Raw genomic sequence first — 21775 nt, 5'->3', positions numbered from 1 at the left:
CTTAAAGTCTGTATACCCATGTGCAAGGAAGCTGAAGCACAAACTGTAAAAATTCCTCTAAATAATTTTTTAAAGAAACTATAAATTACTGCAGTTTTGTCATATCTAAACCTATTTAGTCATAGTTTTTTTTTTAATTTTTATTTATTTATGATAGTCACAGAGAGAGAGAGAGAGGCAGAGACACAGGCAGAGGGAGAAGCAGGCTCCATGCACCGGGAGCCCGATGTGGGTCTCGATCCCTGGTCTCCAGGACCGCACCCTGGGCCAAAGGCAGGCGCCAAACCGCTGCGCCACCCAGGGATCCCTAGTCATAGTTTTAAAATTAAAATGACTTACCATAGATACATTTTGAAGGCAAAATATATTATTGTAGCAATTTATCAAGATAAAATAATTCGTAGACCTCAATCTTTCTACATGAGAGATCATTAATCTTTAATAGTTTTATTACAAACATAATCATTTTTAGTTATTTAAATTGTCATATTTTTGAATGTTTGTCAAGGAGTATAATTTCTCTAGGCTTTAAAAAAATGCTGCTTTGAGGTTTTTTTTTTTCATCATTCTATTTAATCGTAGTCCTTTAATGTAATTTAATGTAAATGCTCTATTGAGGCAATGCAAAATTTCTTGTAACAGTAACCCATTAAAGTGTATTAAAAGTATTTATCATGACCCTTACAAGAACCAATAACACACAAATAGAAACCTGGGATACATGATCCGTACAAACAATTCTGAAAAATCTCTATTTGCCTACATGTAAAAAAGCCAGAACAATAGCAGTATGAAATTTTATTTTATAAAAACCAATGAAGTATTAAAAATTCATCATTTTCTTATCTAAAAATATCTAAAAATCAAAATAAAATGATGAGCAAATTTCTTAAATTTGCCAATATTGTTAAATTCATGTACTAAATAAAACTAATTTTGAATGGTCCTTGTCCCAGTTTCACACTCAAGTAATGGTCTGGCAATGGGATACAATTCTTCTAAAATACTATGCTAATGATGACTTAAATTTTATTGTTTCAGACATCACTTTTAAATTGAAATGTTCCTCTCAATCATTTATCTCAACCTTACTATTATCAATTGCTCACAAATTTTCTCTTCCTAATTTTTTATATTCCATGAAAGGACCTTTAAAGATATTGGTGTCTTTACATCTGAGAGGAGTATTTTATCATCACTACTTTTTACTTCAGAAAATTTATTTTAGGGATCCCTGGGTGGCGCAGCGGTTTAGCGCCTGCCTTTGCCCCAGGGCACGATCCTGGAGACCCAGGATCGAATCCCACGTCGGGCCCCCGGTGCATGGAGCCTGCTTCTCCCTCTGCCTGTGTCTCTGCCTCTCTCTCTCTCTCTGTGTGTGTGACTATCATAAATAAATAAAAAAAAATTAAAAAAAAAAAGAAAAGAAAATTTATTTTATAATCTTATGTTTGGAATAAAAAACCTGTTCTTCCACATATCTAGATTTTTTTTTTCCCAAAAAGCGTTATCTCTATCTCAGTACGCATTTCTAAAGGAAGAGACTTTTTAAAAAACATAACTATATTACCATCATCACCAATAAAAATCAACAATAAAACTTGAATTACAATAGTTATCAACTTAGTGTTCACTCATCCAATTACAATTCTTTTTATTTTGTTCCTTATTTTGAGAATTGAAATTAGGTGCACAAATTGTGATCAGACATAATGTTTCTTAAGTTTTGTTTGTTGTTTGTTTGTTTTAATTTCTAGGTCGTCTCTCAAACTCTCTCTTGCAGAAGTTACCAAGATCCTTTCCCCTTGTAGTGTTATGACAGTTCAGCTTTTGCTTAGTATATCAATGTTGTGTTACTTAACATGTTCCTCCCTCTCCTGTGCTTTATGTAATTTTTTAACTATATTTAAAGTTTTGATAAAAGTCAGATACAACTTTCTAGCAAGTATTTTTCACAGGTGGTATTCTATGCTTCCATCACCAAAAGAAAGATATTTGTTGTATTCCATTCACAGGACTTATTGTTCTAATTGATGTTCAAATTGTCCTGTCTTTGAACAGAGGAAACCATTTCCAGTTGGCTCCTAAGACCTCTGTACCTAACCCTAAAATAAAGATTTCCTAATTTCTATTATGACAAGATGTTTCAAACTCAAGGTTTACATTTACTTACTTATATTTCTATTTCTCATTTCTTATATAAGTGATAGAATTGTATACATAATTTTCTTGGCTGTGCTTTGGTCACTTAGCAATATATCATAAGGATAACTCAGTAAACACATTACGTTTTTTCTCTGTAGTGAATTAGTCAGAAAGGACTTATGGAAACAATATTTCATTAGTTCTTGTGTGTTACTAAAAATTTAAGGCCTTTATATATAAAAGGTTAGTATATCTGAATAAAATTTCCTGGTTCATATTATCTTTCCTTAAGTGTGTAACTTACTTGATTATCTCTGGCAAAAACCATTGCTAAGAAGTCTGATTCTTTTTTTCCCTCTTTTAAGTGATTTAGTATCTTTGCCTTCATGGACAAAGGCTTTTGTTAAATCTAATTGTTTTTATTAGGGTACGTCTAACACCTTACAGTCAGTTTTCCAGAGTATATGGTGAACACTTTCTGTATGTAGTCTTTTTTTAGTTCCAGGAAAATTTTATTCTATTATGACTGTTTATTCTGTTCTTTTGCTTAAGTTTTCTTTTTTGAGAACTCCCATTGTACATATAGCAGATTTCTTCACCTCTATTCCAATACATCATCCCCTCAAATTCTAATTAGCTCCTTCTCCACTTACATTTGAATTTAAGATATTATTAGTTGTTTTTAGTTGCTCTTTTGTTACTCTTTTTAAAATGTTTTAAAGTATAGTTGTCTTAAAATGTTATATTAATTTCAGGAGTACAACACAGTGACTTGACAATCTTATTGATGATTCTACTCTTTAGTTTCTCTTAATTTACTCATTTCTGAAATTCATTTTACTTTTATTAATAATCCTTTCATCAGTCCTGTCTTCTCTCTTTATGATACTCTATTCTCCACAATTAAATATTTGAAATTTTATTTCAATGCTTCCTTTTTTTAGTTTGCTATTAAATATGCAATTGCGTGTTTTACTTATTTTGTGTGCATGTTTGTTTTCATTTTCATTTTGAGGCTTCATCATCTATTTCCTAAAATAGCTCCCTATATAATTTAGCCAAAATTCTTTTCTGTTGCTCATTTTTAAGTGAAGAGAGATTTTCTTTACTGTTTAGTATGTAAACACTACCTCCTCCTCTTTTGTTACTTTTCCAAAAGGATAAAAAATACAGCCTCTTGCTTTCTGAAATCTACCTTCTCTGTTCAACAATCCATTTAATATAAATATTCCATTTACTTTGCCCATTTTTCTTCCTTGTTCAGTCCAGGGCTATTCCCAGGAGCTTCTCATTGTGTGGTTCTGTCTTAGAATTTCAAGAGTTTGAAGAACCTACACTTTTCCAGTATCTTCAGATCTTGAAGTGGACTAAATGACTTCACCATGAATTCAGGTATAAAAACACCTCTCGAGGTTCAGCTCTTATTCTTAGAATTACCTCAAAAATATTGTTACTTGGGGACATTCCTATTCTTGTGCCATCAGATACCACATTGCTTTTTCATTGCTTTTCCCTCACAAAAGCTAATATAACCAGGATCTTGTAGCTTTCATTGCTTTATCTTTACTCACTTGCATTTTGGGGTTTGTGAAGGATAACTGTTACTTAGTTTTAGTAGAGATGCTGATTTATTTGTGAATATTTAGTTTTTCTATCTTATTTGTATTGCTTTTATTTATTTTCTCTCTACATATATTACTTGCAGAGAGGGCACTTGTGATGAGCTCTGGGTGTTTTATGTAAGTGATGAACCCCAAAATCTAGTTCTGAAACTAATATTACACTATATGTTAACTAGAATTAAAAAACTCAAAACAATAAAAGTAAAACAATAAGTTAATGTTCAACTCTTAACTAATCATTTTGGCAGAGGTGAAAGTTTGCTTCTCAACACATGAGATAATTCACAAGACCCTCTGCTTTAGTATAATAACACATGTCTTCAAAATAACCAAGATCTAGAAATTATAATTTTTATTTTTCTTGTGTATTGAAGTTACTTGCTCCAATCTACAACTAGAATTCTGTTAAATTATTTGGACAAACAATAAAAATTGTAATATTTTTTTATGCAGGTGGATCTAGCAAAGTATATCCTAAAACTAAAGAGTTAACAATCTTCCAAAAAGTCAACCATAGTCAAGAATTATAGTAAAATTCCTCTTAAAAAGAGAAAGAAGAAAAGTGAAAGAAAGAAAGAGAAAGAAAGAAAGAAAGAAGAAGAAGAAAGAAAGAAAGAAAGAAAGAAAGAAAGAAAGAAAGAAAGAAAGAAGAAAAAGAAAGATGAAAGAAAGAAAGAAAGAAAGAAAGAAAGAAAGAAAGAAAGAAAGAAAGAAAGAAAGAAAGAAAGAAGAAAGAAAGAAAGAAGAAAGAAAGAAAGAAGAAAGAAAGAAAGAAAGAAAGAAAGAAAGAAAGAAAGAAAGAAAGAAAGAAAGAAAAGAAGAAAAGATTAGGGACACCTGGGTAACTCAGAGGTTGAGCGTCTGCCTTCAGCTCAGGGCATGATCCCAGGTGCAGGGATCAAGTCCCACATCAGGATCCTAGCAGGGAGCCTGCTTCTCCCTCTGCCTGTGTCTCTGCCTCTCTCTGTGTGTCTCTCATGAATAATTAAAATCTTTTTTAAAAAAAGAATTACAGTATAAGTCCACTAAATATGGGTAGTAATGTCCTATATTTTAGGGATTTTATATAATAAATATCCAAATCTTATTTTTGATAGCACATACTTTAATAATGTGAAAAATGTTAAAAAGTTCATAACTAAGTTTTAGTTAACAGATACAATAAAATATTTGGAATAGCCATAATACTTTTTGTTAACATTAATATGACCAATTGGCATTTATTACTTCACATTTAGGGGAGAAGAGTTTTTGTTGTATTTTTTGTTGGTTTGTTTTTTAATATGGATGATGTATAGCACTGAAAAAAACCTTCAAATAATTTATAAAACATACCTGATTTATCTAACATCCTTCTTATGGAAATGTTTCACAAAATATATCAACATTTTCTGAGTAAACCACACATATCATCTATTATAATGTCTAAAAAATTTATGAATATCTAACATTATGAGGAACTTCATAACTAGGCTTAGAAATTAATTTGTAACTCCTATGCAATAGGCCATGAAAGACAAACATTCTCCAGATTAATTATCTAAGTATGTCTATCCTCTATAACATAAAATAGCTGAGTGGTTCATCTGCATTCAGTACCATTAATGCAGCACAAAGGAGAAAAAGATCAGAAATCTAGGCAGCAAAGACAAAATAGCAGTATAGCATATTAACAGACTTGTGGATTTTCATAATAAATCAAGCTCTAAGATTTCCACTAGTAAAGCAATTATGTGAGATATGATGTGAAACTCATGGATTATAACAATATAGATAAAATTCTATTAATATACGTTGATTTTGTACTTTATTTTTAATAAAAAATGCATATACAATATAAAATTCTATACTAAGAAATTAAATTCTATGAGTGAGAGAAAAACAGATATTATTTTTTGAAATAAATCCTCCAACTTCCCTTAGTGGAAAAGACTCCTTAGAGGCCTAACAAAAAGATATACATTGAGCTTAATGACTAGAGTTTAATTTTACAGTAGAGGAGAAAAGAAGAGAAAGCAGAATTTTTTTGGAACAGCCACAAGAGAGTCACCACTAAACTGTCAGAGTTGAGAAATGGGAAATCTGTTTTAACATCAGATGCGAGGGAGGAGATGAAGACTTTTAATATCACCACTCCAGTGCACCAGCAATAAAACAGGGATCTTGCAGCATCTGTTCAAAGTCTGATGTAATTCTTTGGTGAGTATTCCCTTAGAACAATATCATTTTCTAAAGTATCAACCCTAGAGTGTGCAATTCTTCAGAGAAGGTTAAATTTTCCTCTCAGTTATAGAGATTTGAAAATGCCACTGCTAATTACATGGAAATATTAGACACTTCATGAATCAATTGGTAGAACTATTTAAATTGATGCAGATGGCTTAATTTATATAACAAACCGCATCTCTCTGACTAGGGAATCAGAACCTCCAGTTTGTGTCTGAACTCTGGTATCCTAATTTAGGGCACTAGTGAAAAAAAAATCCCCCAAACCTTAATTTAGAAATGATTATTTGCAGAATGAAAAATGAACAACTAATAAAACAGTCTTTCATAGAACTAATAGATGTTATGAATGCCAAGTAAACCATACCAAAAATCAGAAAGTAAAATATACAACCAATACTTTAGGAGTACTTATTTCTGACTTTCTAAAAAAAAAAATAGGCTTATGATAACTATATTAATGAAAAAGATTATATAAATATCCTACTGCTTTAACTTTTAATAAGAAATCCCAAATTATCTACTGTGAAATCATATCTCTACATAAAGACACTTATGAATCTTCAGAGTAGTCATATTCAGAATAGCCTACCTAAATTACCATAAAATAAATGGATAAACAAGTTTTGGTGTAGCCACACAATGAAAAATTTCTCAGTGATGTAAAAGAACAAACTACTGATACATGCAACAACATGGATGGTCTTCAAAAGCATTATGTTAAGTGAAACAACTCGAGAGAGCAAGACTTTATGCTACATAAAGCAATTTATGAAATTCTAGGAAAAAACAGAAGATGATAACAGAGCAGAACAGTGGTTTCCAGGGACCAGGGTGTGAGACAAGGCCCAAAGGAAATTTTTGGTGTAACAGACATATTCTTTATCTTGATTGTGATGCTAGAAACACGGCTATGTATATTTGTACACTTAAAGGTGGTAGATTTTCACATATGTAAATTATACTCTAATAAAAGCAAGGCAAAAAAATATGATCCAGGCCTGGTGATTTAAAAACAAAACAAAGCAATGGTTAGAGGGAAAGTATGTGCGCTAAAACAACATTTTTGGCTTATAATCTTAACAAGAATTCATAGCTATGTGAAAGAAGATATTACATATGCAGCTAAGTATACTGTGATCAATTTTTTGACCTATAAAACTATACAGGGATGAAGAAGTGAGAAAAATTCTTTCCTCCTAAAAAGGAAATTCTGGGCTCTTGAGACAGGAAGATTTCACAAAGGAGCCTGTGCTGCTCCTACTCTTGCCCCTGAGGAAGGGACTAGATTTGCAAAGTGGTTATCTCACTTCTCTGCAAGAGTTATCACCAAAAGCAGACAATGGTTACACCCCAACGTAAAGGCGGCTAACTTAGGGGCTCCATGTACAGGGTACTCCTTTTCCCCTTTTCATCCACCAGAGCACACACTGGATGTACATAAACAGTACAGAGGATAGATGAAAACAGTTTCACAAATCAATAATACCTAAACTAGTCAGTTTTATAGAGGCTAGATTATGATGAAGAATCATGGTCAACTCAATCTTTTATATCCTGTAGGTAATTTTATGTTACGTAAAATAATCTGGATCTGTTTTCTTCTTACCTTGGGTGTAATAATTTAAGGACCATCAGAGAAAACTTAATAGAGTCTATTTCTTCCAATGTTATGGATCCTTGGAATTAATCTGCTAGTTTAAGCAAGATATTTTCATGAAACTGGTCCACATCTCTATGTTGTTATTTTTTTTACCTCTAATATTTCAATATTTCCTAGTAATTTCCCAGGAATCTCAAATTACTGACTCTTGGGTAAACATATGTTTTGATTATAAAGATTAATAAATTAAACCAGCATCTTTGCCTTCTCGCCAACTCTAAGATTGTATAAACCAATGTATACGTGCATGTGTATGGGTATGATATGGAAGCACATATGCTACAACTCCAATCAGTTCAATGAAAATTAAGACAACCCCACAGTCACCTTCATAATATTAAGAATTATTCTAGTTTAATTATTATGTTCAAGCAGCTATTATGCTAAAGATACAGTCTCGCCAACAAAACATAGTTTTTCCTTATTTGTATTATGAAATTTTCCTTAAGATTATCAATTGATAATCAAAATAAGCTTCTACATGCTTTAAGATTGTTATTGTTATTATTATTATTTTTTAAATGTGAATATCACTTTTAATCTAAAATGTATAGAATTGAGATCCTGAAAATATTAACTCAGCACAAGGTAGACTGTCTATTCAGTGGATGGTCTTACTAACTTATTCTTCATTGTTTATGCTCCTGGTTTGGTAGGGGTGACTATTGATTTGGTTTAAGTAAATAAGATATTGGAGTTGCTGCTGAGGAAACACCTTTTAGTAATGTTCAGGGAAATAGAAATAAGAGCTACTCAGTATTCAAACACCGGGAAAAAAAATGTCTGATTTTAAATTGGTGTAGCTTTAAATTTTTTTTTAAGGTAGACAGGTGAAGGAAGAAAATTATGAAAGACTGGGAAAAAATTGCCTAAAAGTTCCAAATAATTTAAATCAACATTTTGTCAAGACATGCAAAGTATACAAAAGGAAGACAAAACAGTAAGTGTACTATTGAGAAAGAGGAAGCAGCAAATAAAGGGCAGAATAAGCATCGAAATGTGAACATGAAAGCTTGTGGAGACATTCTAAAATCTCTAAATCAATCTGTTTGCTTTTTTAAAAGATTTTATTTATTTATTCATGAGAAACAGAGAGAGAGAGAGGCAGAGACACATGCAGAGGGAGAAGCAGGGAGCCTGATGTAGGATTCGATCCTAAGACTCTGGGACCATGCCCCAGCGGAAGGAAGCTGCTTAACCCCTGAGCCACCCAGGCATCCCTGTTTTTTTTTTTTTTGTTTTTTTTTGTTTTTTTTAAACTTCAGAGTGATGCTAGAATTGTAGATGTTAGCAATTACATATCTATAGGTTAGGTACGCTTTACCTAGGGCAAACCACATGCAAGAATACTGCCATACGTTCACAGTTTATCTCAAAACCCTGAGTGAACCTCAAAAAGCAAAAAATTCTAAATGTTAATATTATCAAAATTAAAACAAATGTCATTTGCACAAAAAATGTACAAAACAATAAACATCTCTGCAGATAACATTTTTAAAATAAATATATCTATAAGAAGTCTAGGTGATTTCTGGTATTTAGATAGTAAGAAAAAAATACAATGAAGTGTTTCCTGTATTGATATTTGGTATGCTTAATTACTCAACTAGGTTCAGTGCTGGTGACAAACAGTATCAGACAGTTAGGGGCACAGTTCATAGAGAATGCCTTATGAATGGCAACCCTGAAAGTATACAAAACGTTGTCCCAGCTGCTAAAAGTCAAATGGTGCAACTGATTGTGTTGATGGCAAAATATACAAAATTCATTTGTATCCTGGAGTTTTCATTTTTCTTGGTCTTTTGATTTTACTTTTGGTGAACCAAAATACACACAGAAAGCAAAAGTGAACTCAGTAGCAGTATCCATTGGACAAAGGAGTTTGACTACTTTGTCTTTCTTTGGGTTCTGCATCATGAACTATAACCAGAAAACAGAGCTCTCTACTTTTTATCAAGGGTTGTCAAGACTCACACAAATTTTCAAGTATTCATGACAAAACTATTCGACTAAGAATGATTCAGATATTTATGACTGATAAAACTAGATTACTATAAAACTTTCGAATGAATTGTGAAATTAAAAAAAAACAATAAAGAGAAAACAGAGTACAAAGTCAAAAACATCACTGCAACTAATGAAATGCAGAATCTGAATTAGTGCTGAGAGTGCACTTGAGTTAAGTGCAGGATTTTTCTCTTCAATATTCCTGCTCTGGGCCCATTATCCTCTTAACTGTATCTCTGAATTCCCCAAGCTATGCTAGAACAAGTAGTCCAACAATTTTCTCTTCACCAAAAACATGCTTATATTGGGGTCAAGTTCTAACAATTTAAAACAAATATTTTTTAAAAATAAATAAAATAAAACAAATATTTAACATCCTCTTTCTCAAAATGTACAGATAACAACCTTTCATCAAAGGCTTCTCTAGGAGTTTATCCTTTTTCTTAAATTTTTAGATAACCATTCTTACTTGGTTTGACATTAAAATTATCCATAAACTAAAAATGTATTATTTCTTACAATGAACAAAATACAGTTATTTAGCAATTTTTCTTTCTAATATCCAATTCTTGTCTTAGAGCAAAGATATATTCATTTGACCTATTATATAGATCCAATATACTCATTGTCTATTCATATGGGTCTATTGCTTTGCTTTGGTTATTCATGTGTGTACTGAAATTTGCAATGTGTGAGCAAAGCAAAGATCAGGTCTAATTTTAAAAAGCAAAGCAAATATTAATACTTAAAATATATATATTGAGAAGGATAGGCCAACTAAGCATATATGTAGCACTAAATAATACAAAATACACTAATAGTATAAAAATGTGTATCAGTAAATTGAATCACCTTAGGATTCTGCTTAGAAATTCTTCCCTAACATAGGAAACTGCTAGACTGTCAATGGGTCCATGCAAAGGTTGCAGGTAATTTCATGGTGGTGTATTTTATAACTTGATCCCTTATCTAAAATCTACCATCTAAAAGAAATGTAATAAAAAACTGATGAAGCAAAGAGCTCAGTTAATGTTCTCAGAACCAAAATGCCGTATGTCCTTTTCTTGGCTAAGACAAACCTTCAACCATCTGACTTGGTCAAAAAGAAGGAGTAAGAAAAAAAACTGTCCCAATCTTGGTCTGGGGCAATACTTGCTGTATGGTGCCATACTTTCCGCTCTGGGATCTACCTAACACCCCCAGTAAAATGCTGGAGCACTCACTTTGTTAGATTGTAATAAAATTGAGAAGCCTTACAGAGAAATTAGAATTACCTACCCAATTAACCTTGAGCCTCCTGTTATTAAAGCAGACATGCAAAGGTACAAAAGCCTTAGACCAGCCTTTTTGACTAGCCTAATACTTTTTAAGTCAAACATTCTGGAAATCTTTGAATTACCTTTCTTGGAAGCATTTTCCCTTATTGGCAACTCTGATATGGAACTTTGTCATATGCTTCAAAATACGGCGCAAATAAATCACAAAAACATCAAAATGCCAAATACACAAACCCATACAAAACCCCCAAAATTTTCAAAGTCTTTAGTAGTTGCCATGAAAGGGCAGTAGAAACACAAAAAGAGAACAAATCCAGTATTTGGAAAATAGCTGTCAATGTTGATAATCTTTTAATTTTATAAATAAAATTGTAGGAATGTGTTCCTGTCATCTAGCATTATATAAGTACCCATGACAAACTCAGTTGCCTAAAATAATAACCATACCATTTTCACTATGTGCAGGGATTCTGTGGGTGAAGGACTTAGACTGAGTACATGGGGATAATTTGTTTTGCTCTTAGAGTCTGGGGCTGCACATAGAAGGACTCAAACAGCCTGTGATCACTCAAATGGCTAGAGGCTGATATCATCTGGAGAATTCTTTACTTGCAGGTGTGATGCCTTGCCTTAGGATTATTCAAGGCTGGGCTCCAGTGGGATTTCCCACTGCTACCTGACCAAGGCCTATCCATATAACTGACTTCCTCACAATGAGAGGTGGGGGGGCAGCCCTAGAGATTCTCAGAATCTTTGCAAGGCAGCTTAGAGCTCCTAAAGGCAGTGTTCTTGTAAATGAGACAGAAAGTGCACTGTGTCTTCCCACTGATCCTTAGAAATCCTGAAGAAGTGACACCTCCTCTGCAGTCTTTCTGTTACTAGCGAGTCACTAAAACTATCCAAATTCAAGAGGAAGAGAATTAGACCCTACTCATCTTTCTCTAAGAGAAATGTCAAAGAATTTTTGCAGCCATCTTGAAAACTACCACAGAGTGTGTAATTTAAAATATTTCTAAGATATCATCAGTCCCTTTCTGTATTGGAGATATCCCATTTGAATTTCAGTTGCAATATTTTGAGGTGGACAATACTTCTCAGAACAAAAAGGGATAGGCTTTCTCCGTGGTAGAAAATAAATACACTATTACAATTCTGGTTTATAATATATAAAATGTCTAGAAATGTCTCTGTCTTCCTATATTCTATTTTTAATAGCTTAACAAATAAAAACTTCCTGCAATGTGGTATGAGAAATCTTGACTCTGTGATTCCCTCATTTCACTTCTTATGGGAAACAAGGGTGCAGTCCAAATCATGAGTGACAAGTGGCAACGAAGGAAAACCAGTTATACTAGTAACTTTAAAAAATACATTTTTTGTATAACATCCCTAGTTTACAGTCGAGACATTAGGTCCTTGGAAGTTTTTCAAACAGCAATCTTTAACCACAAGAACTAAAATAAATTTGTCTAATTGTCAATAAAATCAGACTAGAGGAATGTTAAGATTTAAGGTAATATAGAACTTTGATTCACAACATATAAAAAATACTGCCACCTCATGCTTTGTCATTGAAGTTTATGAAGAACTGAGCCTGGATAGGTTTATGGGTTTTTTTTTTTTCATTCTTAAGTCAAAGCCCCCTACAGTGAATGACAAACTATACATAAAAGGGTTTAACATGTTAATGTTGAAAATTATTTCACACTAGTATCATGATATATTTCACTCTTCAACTCAAACCTGACTATTTTAATTGTTTGGTCACTTGGAGTCTGAATATATCATATGTTGAAATAACCTTGTGTTGGTTCACCATTGAAACAAGTTTCCTTGAGTTCTCACAAAATATGTATTTACAATGCACTGTTCCATATCACATGTGCTACTACACAATCCTTAAGGTGGGACCTTTTAGTCAGTTACTCTCATTTCTCAAAATTCAGATCCAAGAAACAGAAGAATGCAGTGAATAAATCAAAAATAAATTCTTGCCTATCTGTAATTCCTCATATACTCTTTGTCCTTTACAAACTCAAGTGATACTTAAGCAAAGAATAAGGCTTATTCTTCTATCTCTGTTTGGCAATCATGATAGGCTAGGCATTCTTTGCTGCAGAGCAAAGTGGAGAAAAAAAAAAAACATTGTTGATCTACGGTGCAGTTTATTAGGGGCACAGCTCAAATTAAAATCACTGTCTGGACTCTTGATTTTTGTGGGATTACAAATCGCTTTGTTGTTAAGGATATTAAAAAGTTGAAACAGGAGTCTCCATAACCAATCCCAGCCTGACTGACAAGCAGTGAGCATGGCCTCGCCCCTTCAGGATTTGAGAGACTAACTGTGCTATTTGATGTAAGGCATAGCCCAGAAGCCAAATGAGAGAAAGATGATTGGTACAGGCTTCACACCCACCAGGCAGCAGCATCACTTTGAAGGTTTTTGGTTGATTTTATTGTTGATGAAAATCAAATTGCCATGAAATCAGAAAGGATTTACTAAAGTAGCCATCACCAAATACAGAAGATATATTATAAAATAGAAACTGCACATAATATTAGCACATCAAAGAGAAAGGCTTGCCTAGAGAATGATCACACACTTTCAAATAAAACTCCACCAAACAGCACTTTACTTTTAACATATAATCATCACGATGTTTTAAGACTGCATTCCATAATTTCAACCATGCTTACTAATATAAATGCCCAAATACCTTCCATTACAATATAATTTATTTGCAACATATCTATCTGTGATTTCCATTTAAAGGCAATGAACGTATGTGATAAATTTGCTTTGATGCTTTCCTGCTGTTTCCTCACTCTTATCTGGTTCTGATCTCCTCTAACCTCTCAAATCTTGTTTCTTGAAGATAATATGTTTGCTCCTCACTCTTTCAAAGATAAGCCTGTAGACCACCACTTCTCTGTTCTCTCTGGCCAATCTCTGCCATCAGCATCACCAAAAATAGCAACACTCTATCCAAAGCTACAGTAAGTTACCCCTGAAGACTGCTCAGAAGCAACTGCTAGAGAAGCTGCAGCTGCGTGGTTATTTAGAACTGGCTGGCCATATGGTATATGAGGGACTCAAACTTTAAAGAAATTTCTGAACTGCCAGTTAATTTCCTGAGATATTTTGAAATATTGCAAACATACTGTATACATTACTTTCTAATTTTCTCTAAGAATATCTTTATCATCACCGCTAAAAGTGAGCTTCTGTTCGAACATTCCTGGAGACTTTTAAGTAGAATGTGAGTTTGCATATACAGTGATCTCACCAGTATGGGAATAAAATATTGAATATAAGATAGGATTTGATTACTGGTATTACCTCAGATATTGCCACATTTCATTTTGTTTTGGTTTTTGTTTTCTCTCTGTTTACAGAGTTATTTGCTAGGTATAACTAAACTAAAAGGAATATTTCCCCCAAGCCCACCAAAACCAAAATAAGACAAATAAAAACACTGAAACGTGTTAGAATCTTACTACACTAAACCACTAGAATTCTATATCACACAATTTTATAATGATCTTATAACAAATCTTAAACTTCATATTTTTCTAATGATGAAAAAATCTTATTAGATTTGTAAAAATATAGTTAAAGAGAGAATGTCATGAGAATGTCACTCTCTCCACCCTCTAATTCAATGGCTGATATTTTAACTCTTTTTTTTTTTTGAAGAAAGTTAAACAGATTAGGATGTTTAATTAAATTAAAAGCTGTAAAGCTGTGTGAGGGCTTGACTCATGTCTAATGCTTCTTTTCTTTTCTTTTTTTTTAAAAGATCTTATTTATTCATAAGAGACACAGAAGAGGGGCAGAGACACAGGCAGAGGGAGAAGCAGGCTCCATGCAGGAAGCCCCATGTGGGACTTGATCCCGTGACTCTGGGATCTGCCCTGAGCCAAAAGCAGAGGCTCAACCACTGAGCCACCCAGGCATCCCTAATACTTTTCTACTGAACCTAATATTTAATCTATAGTTGAGCACACAGCGGAGTTGTAAGAAATGCTTTTGCATAGTAATTTTGTCCTGACTTAGATAACAATCCAAATAACCTCCTTTTTATCATGAAACGTAGATCAAAATTAAGATATATACTGTGTAAAACAAAAAATATATATATGTATATGCACTGTGTAGCATCTTAATAGCAGAGTCAACACAGAAAAATAATCTGTATTATTTTAATACATAACAGTTATTAAAATGTTTATTCACTTATTTATTGTCTGGCTTTCCCATTGGAATGTGATCTCTAGAAGGAGAAATATTTTGGTCATACTCATTACTATGAACTAGAACTATAGATGACACATAGTGTGACCCAGAAATAAATAATTCTGCAATTAATGCAAGAATATATTCCTGTGTGGTCATATTATATACATACACATGTATATACTTCCCCTGAAGAATCAGATAAGTTTTATTTATTTGTTAGAACAAAATCACATATGAAATTTTCCTTCCTGATCAGGTCATGTTGCAGAGAGGTAAAATGGAGGCATAGTGATTAATATTTTACCAAGGATTTATTTTTATTTTAATCAAATATTCACTGAGGTAAATTTTTGCATATCCATATCTGTGGTTTTGTTTTAACTGTGCCCCCACCATCCTTGGCAGTTAAGGTCTTATCTAGATTCTATAAAATGTAGTTTATAGGCAGTACATTATTATTATTATTATTAAATGTTCTCATTTTCCTTCATTTTGTAAAGGAACAATGAAAATACTTGAAGCATAGACAAGCATGATAGATCACCTAAAAGGTAATCAATGAGAAGCTGGATTTTAAGTAACAGCTAATATCAGTAAATTATACCTAATGGAAACTTAATAGAACTAAATTTGTTTCCAACTAGATTTTCAAATAGTTACGCTGGTTCCTAACATACTCACAAGTAAAAAGGAATCCAATGTAAAACTCTGTGAACAGGAAAAAAAAATCCAAATATATGGGAAAAAACAATAAACACCCATTTGCTTTGAAAGATATGTAGCGCCTATTCAGATGCTCTGGTTACGCAAAGCTGACTGGGATATTTCCCTGGTTGGTAGGAGTATATAGTTTAATGAGAGAAACAGAAAATCTCAAAAATATGTTAAGTGATAAGAAGATTTAACCTATCACAGGAGTTTCAGAAAAGCCCCATTAGGGAGATGATGACTGATCTAAATCTTACAAAATTGCAAAGAATATAAAAACACACAAATATGAAGTACATAGTATAAGACTAGGAGATATCTGTTCGGTAACATTTCCCACTGTAATTTTCGTCAAGATTTCACATTAATACTTAAAAGAGAGAACTCCTAAACAATTTTCTAAGTAATTTCTATAGTCAGAAGTAAATGTTTGAATATTTTGAATATTTTCCATGGTAACATATCGAATCAGAAAAGCATGGCCTGGTCAAATAATATTACCTTAATATATCCACCCTTTCTCAATGAATTCTAAAAGATCTTTTATGAATAAATCTCAATAAATGGTGGTTATTTTTCCAAAACAATGAATTCTAACACAGAGAAAATTGCTATCACTTTATAAAATGGGAAAATGATGTAGTTCAGATGTGAAATAAATCATTTTGAACATCAAATTTCATATATTTCTTAGTTTATTTGTTCTTTTGGGGTCAGGTGAGTTGTTTAATATCACCGAAAATTTTCAAAAATAAGTGGAATTCTCTTGGATTTGCAAATAAGTATTTGAAATTGCTTCGGTAAGAGGCTCAGAGTGAAATGAAGCATAGAGATAAAAAGAGAGAATGATACAATGGATGTGATTAGGTGACACAGCTGAAGAGAGAAAAGGGATTCAGACGGGGAATTAAAGAGAATGAGCATAGACATATAGAAACATCCTACAGGGACACAGAAAAAGTGAGAAGATTTGACAACAACCCACACAAAGGACTAAAGAAAATAAAGACACAGAATTACATGTTCTAGGGAAAAAAAAGAAAAAGATGGGTAATTGATTTTTATGGAAATAGAGGAATCGACTGAGAGTGCAACAATGTGGTCCCAGAAGGTGAAAATCATAGGAAATAACAAGAGAACTGTGTAGATGTGCTTGTAATTTTGGGCACGAGTGTTACAGGTAACCTCCTGTCTGTGTTAAATATCAAATTCAAAGTTCAGTACCTTTGCTTTATCTCTCATTGATCCTTTGCCCAGGATAGACATTTTAGCACCTGTTTCTTCCTGTAGTCTCTTCAAGGAGTTTCCTCTTGGTCCAAGCAATTTCCCCACAAAATTGAACTAGGAAACAAAATCAATAGAATTCTGTTTTAAAGTAGAAAAAAAGTAATAATTTTCACTAAAAATAAATGATGGTTTATGGGCTCTCAAACTTTACCATGCAAAATAGAGTTATGTCATTCACACACATAGACACACACATGAAACTATTTCAGACCTCTGGTCTAAGATCCATTTTAAAATGGATGCCTCTTCTTAAAGGATTGCCAAAATCAATAATATATTGAACATATCACATATAGTAGTTACATAATCAAATAAATAAATCACCTAAAAGAAAGAAATTAGGGACGCCTGGGTGGCTCAGAGGTTTAGCGCCTGCCTTTAGCCCAGGGCGTGTTCGTGGAGTCCTGGTATCTAGTCCCACATCAGCCTCCCTGCCTGGAGCCTGCTTCTCCCTCTACCTATGTCTCTGCCTCTCTCTCTGTGTGTCTCTCATGACTAAATAAATAAAATCTTTAAAAAAGGAAAGAAATTAGGGAGAAAGAACTATGGTTTTTCTTTTTCCAATCAGATTATTGAAATTAAAAAAAAAGACTCTCCACTTTCAAAATTACAAAAGTTAACATTTTAAATAGATTTTTAAGATTTTTATTTATTTATTTTTGAAAGAGAGAGAGAGAAAAACAAGAGCAGAGACAGGGAAAGGGAAAAGCAGACTCTCCTGCTGAGCAGAGAGCTTGATGGAGGGCTCGATCCCAGCACCCCAGGATCATGACCTGAGCCAAAGGGAGATGCTTAACTGCCTGAGCCACATGGGCACCCCTTAAAAAAGATTTTTAGAGTAAAATTTAATATTTATTTTTGTTAAGCATTATCTGTGCCCACAATATTCTATTCCAAATTTCATGATTCAGAAAAAAAAGCAATTCTATTTTTCTTCAGTTATACAGTCTCTCTCTTTTTAAATTTAAATTCAATTAGCCAACATATAGTACATCATTAGTTTTAGATGTAAAGTTCAATAACTCATCAGTCGAGTTCAACACCCAGTACTCATCAAATTACATACATTCTCTATGTTAAGGAGTTGTTCTAAGGATCAGTAAATAAAGGATGTGATCACATATACAGAAAAGTTTTAAAATACCACTGATAGCACATATTTACAAAACATTTTCTCTAAATAGGAAATTCTTGGAGGTTATTCAATTTGAAATGAATAATGAATATTCAGGATGAATAATTTGTTTATTCAGGATAAATAATTTGTTTATTCATCCTGAAACATGGTTAAAAACAGGTGAAATAAAAAAAAAAAAAGGTGAAATAGGAGCAGTTATCAGAGTATGTTGTCAGCTACTAAAAGAACATTACCACAGCAAATGACTTGGATAATAATTTGCTGATTAATTTAAAAAATACAAAGGGCTAGAATGCACCAAAAACTGTGTTGGGTAGTGAAAAACAAAGATAAATAAAATTAAGTTACTGCCTTCTAAATCAGAGGCTTTTTATATATATTTTTAAGTCTATAGTCCTATAATAAGAAATACACCTTACTGAATGGTGATAGACTAAATGCTTTTCCCCTAAATCTAGGATAAATTAAAAAATGTCTGTTCTCATCACATTTATTTAATATTGCTCTGAAGTGTGGATTGTTGTAAATGGAACAGCATAAACTTCATAAAAATTATAGAAGGTAAATTGATTTTCAACAAAAGTATATAAGCAATAAAATTTGAAAAGCAATTTTTAGCAAATAGCTAGAACAATTAGATACTCATATGCAACAAACAATAAAGCAAAACAAAACAAACAAAAAAACCTTTTTCTGTCCTACCTCAGATTTAGGCAAACTTTGAGATCAATCATAGATGTGAACATAAAAACTAAAATTATAAGAATGTTAGTTAGAAGGCATATAACAATGTCTTTGCAAATTTAAACAGGGAAAGGTTACTTAATAATAAGCAAACAGCACTCACTAAAACTTTTGCTCACCCAAAAGCCATTAAGGAATTAGATAAATTCGACATAGTCTGGGAGAATATACTCCCTATGCATACATCTGAAAAATTATTAGTATCCAAATATAACACTAAATGTCTACTTACTGGAATTAAAACAAAAACTTAAAAAATGATTAATATGTAGATCTATAAAAAACTCCATCAAGTCAATAATTAAACACACACAAATCAGAATTACTAAACAAAAAAAGACCAAATGTTGACAAGGATGTGGAACTACTAGAGCAACCACTGCTAGGAGTTTAAAATGATATAATTGAAATGGAAGGATTGACAGTTATTTATAAAGTTTTATTTATTTTTTATTTATTCATGAGAGACACATGACAGAGGCAGAGACATAGGTAGAGGGAGAAGCAGGCTCCTCAAGTAGAGCCTATGTGGGACTAGATCCAGGGATCCTGGATCAAAATACAAAATAACTTGTATAAGAATGTCCACGAAAAAAAAATGTCTCATAATCACCATTAAACTAGAAATAAACCAGTGCCCATCCAAAGAGAATCAATAAGTTTATACAAAAATAGAAAGCTAATCGTCAGTGATTAACACAGCAGCATGGATGTACCTCTCAATTATATTGAGTGAAAGAAGCTAGATACAAAAAAGTGTGTGTTAGATTCCAATGATACAAAACTCTAGAGGCCAAAGTCATGCATAGTGTTATAATTCCCAAGAGTAGTTGCCTATGGAAAATAGGCCAGGATTGGACTGACTGGAAAGTGACAAAAAGGAAACATCTGGGGTGATGGAATTATTCTATATTTTGCTAAATGTATAGGTACATTTTTGTCAAAACTCCTCAAGTCGTATGCTAGAGCCTCAGCATTTCACAATATGTAAACAGTACTTCAATTAGAAACAGAGGAAAAATTAGAAAGTTGAAAACATATAAATGTTTTTAAAATAATATCATAATTAAATGTCCTGCAAAGAAATACTAATCCCAGGCAGTTGACAAAGGAATCTCACTAGACTTTTAAGAAATACATCATTCCAATCTAGGCAGATGTTGGAGGAGTCACTGAGAAAGATGTGACTGCCTATTGACCCCATGACCTGGTCTTTGGCAACCAGAGGCTCTTAACCCCCACCCTCGTCCTTGGAATTTATGTTCTGCCAACTGATCCCACAATAGGAGCCACTTCAAGGACACAGCTTTGAGAAAGAATGATGTGTTATTGAGATCATCTGGGCTGTATACATGACTGAATCCTATTAATGTCTCTATGCTGAGATCTACTCATTTTGTAGCCACCCAAGACAAACCTCATATATAAGTTCCATTGCTCATTAACTTTTCATCTACCAATATGGAGTAGCCTACTTCTTTCCTCAGTCTGTCCTTGCCCTCTGTGTATGGGAGCCAGTTTTGAAATTCACCCAGGAAATTCTGGAGATTGTGCACTAATAGCAGACTATCCAGAGAAAGAAATGGAGAAATATCCCTCTACTCAGTTAGAGGCTAATATAACTGATAGTAAAGGTCAAGCAGAAAAGCGAATTTATAAAGCAAATTCACTCATGAAACAAAACCCACCAAACAAACAGTAGCATAACCAGGGCCTGTTGTATATACAAGACATACATAATGAGTAAGTTGTGTTTATCACAGATACACAGGTAGTTTAAGATTTATAATCTCTAACTGTAAGTCTTACTGGCAATGGAGAAAAGGAGGTCAACATTTTATTTGAACAGAAAAAAAGGCTAACATTTTATTTAAAAAAATAATTTTATAAAATTCAATTTCAGTCATTACAAAACTCACATCATCTGAAAAATGAAAGAAATTTCCTTAACCCAATGGAAGCTTACTAAAACCCAGTAAGAATTGTATATTTAATAATGAAATAATATCAAAAACAAGGTAAAGATGTACAGTCTTATTTTAGTCAACACTGAAAATTTAAGCCATTGAAGAAGATAAATGTTATAAATGTCAAAAAGTAAGAAACAAAGTACCACTCAAGGCTTATATAATTTAAATACATAAAAAGCTCAAAGTAATTTCAGAAAAATCATTAGATTCAGTAAAAGAGCTTAGCAAGGTGTTTCATACAAAATCAATATAAAAAAATCAATTGTATTTTCGTACATCAGCAACATATAATTAGTAATTTTACAAAGAGAGAGAGAGATACCATTTACAGCACCAGTAAAAAATAAAGTACATTTTCTAAGAATAATTTTAATTGTTTAACATCAAAACTTTTACAGAGAATATGTAAAATATATTAATAAAGCTGTCAAATGGATATAAATAGATTGAGAGATAGATTATGTTCATGGATAGAAAGTCTCAATCTATTATTTTCAATTATATCTATAGATTCTGTACAGTTCTAATTAAAATCAAACAGGATTTGGATCAAGTCACCAATTGATTGTACAATTTGCATGAAAAAGTCAAAGCCCAAGAATAGCCAAAACATTCAGAAGCAGAACAAGTTAAGGATTATGCTTATCACATACAAAGATTCATTGTAAAGCTATATTAATTATGATACTGTGATTATGTATAGTCCTGGAACACATAGGAAATAGAGCAATGGAATCCAGAAACAGAC

General features: G+C 32.6%; 1 protein-coding gene across 2 annotated transcripts in view; it reads right to left on the bottom strand.

Moving 5' to 3' along the window:
* KHDRBS2 (KH RNA binding domain containing, signal transduction associated 2) overlaps positions 1-21775 on the bottom strand; it is a 555078-nt gene that overhangs the window by 330540 nt on the left and 202763 nt on the right. For both annotated transcript variants that reach the window (XM_041757802.1, XM_041757839.1), the window contains exon 3: positions 17113-17229. In XM_041757802.1, the coding sequence (XP_041613736.1) occupies positions 17113-17229 (117 nt within the window). The remainder of the gene's footprint in view (positions 1-17112; positions 17230-21775) is intronic.

Source organism: Vulpes lagopus, chromosome 1 (genome assembly GCF_018345385.1).
Source record: "Vulpes lagopus strain Blue_001 chromosome 1, ASM1834538v1, whole genome shotgun sequence".
Classification (NCBI taxonomy): Eukaryota; Metazoa; Chordata; class Mammalia; order Carnivora; family Canidae; genus Vulpes; species Vulpes lagopus.
The sequence above is the reverse complement of the archived record's forward strand: the minus strand, read 5'-3'. Positions and strand labels throughout refer to the sequence as shown.